The 2926-nt window shown below is 44.7% G+C and overlaps 1 protein-coding gene across 2 annotated transcripts; it reads left to right on the top strand.

Moving 5' to 3' along the window:
* The first annotated feature begins 466 nt into the window (after positions 1-466).
* LOC120424110 (D-beta-hydroxybutyrate dehydrogenase, mitochondrial) lies at positions 467-2197 on the top strand. 2 transcript variants are annotated; one of them, XM_039588146.2, is made up of 2 exons: positions 467-723; positions 821-2197. In XM_039588146.2, the coding sequence occupies exon 2, from the start codon at positions 871-873 to the stop codon at positions 2080-2082; it is 1212 nt and encodes a 403-aa protein (XP_039444080.1). In that variant the 5' UTR covers positions 467-723; positions 821-870; the 3' UTR covers positions 2083-2197. The 2 variants fall into 2 exon arrangements, with proteins under 2 accessions (XP_039444080.1, XP_039444070.1); XM_039588136.2 differs by having other exon boundaries at positions 468-674.
* The last annotated feature ends 729 nt before the right edge of the window (positions 2198-2926 follow it).

Below are 2926 nucleotides of genomic sequence, written 5' to 3'. Positions count from 1 at the left end.
GTTTTTGACAGTGAAAATTTTCCACAAATATTATAAAAAAAATTTCATAGTTTTAGCCGTATCAAACGACATAGAAAATATAAAAAAATGTTTTGGATTTTTTAAAGAAATTTTGATTTTGGAAAATGTTTGAGCAGATTATTGATTTCCTTAGGGTTGGGGGGACTTTTTCTACTGTGTACATGGCTCGGTCAATGCTTTGCTGTTTATTTAGGAGTTGAGTTTAAATATTTGCCCTAAACAGAAAAAATAAAAAATCTTAGATTGGTTGAAATAAGTCTACCAAACAAAAAATAAAAAAGAACAAAGAAAAAGAAGTTTTTCATTGTTTCGAATATGCTTAAATTTGGACAACCAAACCTCAAAACATTTGAGTTGGATAAAAGCACGTGTCTGGAGAACCACATGTTTACCACATAATTCCTGACAAATTCTAATTCTTATTATATTACCCTCATCCAAATCATTCATCTCAGCATGCGCGTCTTCTCGCCCAGTTACTCTGACAGTCCAAATTCTAAATCTTCCTCTCGCTTCTCCGCCGCCGACAACCTTCAGACAGTGCCGAGAGAACAAGGGGCTGGTGTTGGTGAAATCCGTCAAACCGCCGCCGTCGTCCCTATCGCCTGACCGACTCTCGAGAGTTCAACAATCCTAAGCTTGCTTTTTTGAAGGTTTGTGTGCCGCCAGAACTGCCGCCGGTAGTAAAGTCGTCATTCAGCAGTCCGTCAGCATGATCACCAACCAACCAACACATGAATAATATTCTGCAATTTTGTTTTGCTCCCCTTTTTCGCCGTTTTCTTTCTTTCTTTATCAGGCTTCATTTGTTTGTCTTGGCCCCGCCGAAACCGAGCACCGGTACGCTGAATGAGCTCAGTTGTTCCCGCGGTGTCATCGGTGCCGTCGCTGTCGTCCATCAGTAGCAGTGGAAACTTTCCGGAGGTTGCCGCCGCAGATTCGGGCCTGTTGACGGAGTCGTTGTTTCTGGTTGGGACCGGTGCGTTCGGCATGATGAGCGTGTTGCAGCGCGGTTCCGGAGCGGATTTGGTCAAGTATGCCGGATTGATGACGGTCAGTACGGCCACGTTGCTGCTGTTGTTGGGGAGTCGCGAACGGAGGAAGTTGCGGTTTACGGAACGATCGATCGTGTTCGTGACCGGATGTGACTCCGGGTTGGGGTTTAACATTGCCAAGTTGTGCCACGGGTTGGGCTTTGTGGTGTTTGCTGGTTGTTTGAACAAGGAGTCCGAGGGGGCTCAGCTGTTGCTGGAGTTGGACGGGAAGAGTGGGCGGGTTGTGATCGTTCCGTTGGACATTACCCACGAGGAGAAGATCATGGTGGCGCACAAGCTGGTCAAGGACTTTCTGGAGCAGAAACCCGAGTACGAGCTGTTTGCGTTGGTCAACAACGCCGGTGTCATGTGCTTTGGGGAGTTCGAGTGGCAGCTGAACGACCACATCGACCAGCAGATCGGCATCAACCTGATCGGAACGATGAAGATGACCAAAGCGTTTCTTCCACTGCTTCGACGGTATCGAGCTCGGCTCATCAACGTTACCAGCCATTGTTCCCTTCAAGCACTACCCGGTCTCTCCGTGTACTCCGCGTCCAAAGCAGCCCTCCGCTTCTGGACCGAAGCCCTCCGCCAGGAAATGTCCTCTTATGGCGTCCAGGTCGTCAATTTCATCCCCGGTTCCCTCGTCATGCAGAGCAACATTTGCGCCAACCAGCAACGCTACGCCGAACAGATGAAAGCCGCCTTCACCCCAGAACAATCCGAATTCTACGGAAGCTACTTCGACGAGTACAACGCATACCTTAGGGTCATCTCCGGCGCCAAACCGGTCCAGCAACTGCCCGACAACCACGCCGTGCTCCGAACCTTCGAAGATGCCCTCCTAGACGCCACACCGCGTCCAATGTACAAGTGCGAACCGTGGCGTTACCGCTTCTACCACTTTCTGTTCCGGATCGCGCCGACGGCCTGGAGTGATTGGCTCGTGCGACGGTTCATCGCGATGCCCCAGTACCGGACGCCGGATCAGCGAAAGGTCAGCGGCATCGGGGCGAGCTTGTGAATTCAATGACCTTCCGTTCTGGGTGCCATGCTAGTAAAATTTCAATGTGCCGGCGTAGATCTTATTATACTTTGTAATAAAACTAATCGAACAACCGTTCTGTGTTGACACAGTCGATGATTTCTGGAAGTTGAACCATTATGATGATGACATCCGAGGGGTAGTTGCTTATCATTCGCTTGAGTCGGCTGGAAGCACCTCCATTAGCATAAGTTGACTCCATTAAGATTACAATCTTGGTCCGCTGGTGCTGATAATTTCCGACTGTTCAGGGGAAAAAATGTTACAGTTGATTCTTTATTCGTTGGTATTCTAAAAGTGTTCATAACTAAATATCATGTTTTTCTTTGGAATACCGACCTTAGCTTGGTTGCAATATGTTTCAAGCATTTTATAATACTTTTTGGTTCAACATTTTAACAATTATACTTGAAATTTGAAACCTTTTTTCAAAGATTAGGTGGTTTTGCAAAACAAAAAGACAAAGTTTGTGTAATTTTCGAACTACAATCACTATTTTTTATCATAAAAGACCATTGGGTTGTTAACAATCGCTTAATCTGACGTCATTTATTTGCGCAAAATAAGAAAAATACATCGTTTTGAACAAAAACCATTAAAAATACATCATGAATTTTTGCAGACAAGGAATGAATGTGGTTGTGTGAATGTGGATAATATTTCGCTAATTTATTAATTGCAGCAAAGTTGCTCTTTTAATTAGGTCAAAATTTTGTTTTTACTTAATCTTAACCCAAAAGTATGACAACAAAAATTCCATCATTAAGTTGAATTAAAAAATGTAGAATTGGGTCCTAAAATGAAGTTTAAATTTGCGATATTA

This window comes from Culex pipiens, chromosome 3 (assembly GCF_016801865.2).
Source record: "Culex pipiens pallens isolate TS chromosome 3, TS_CPP_V2, whole genome shotgun sequence".
NCBI lineage: Eukaryota > Metazoa > Arthropoda > Insecta > Diptera > Culicidae > Culex > Culex pipiens.
The sequence above is the reverse complement of the archived record's forward strand: the minus strand, read 5'-3'. Positions and strand labels throughout refer to the sequence as shown.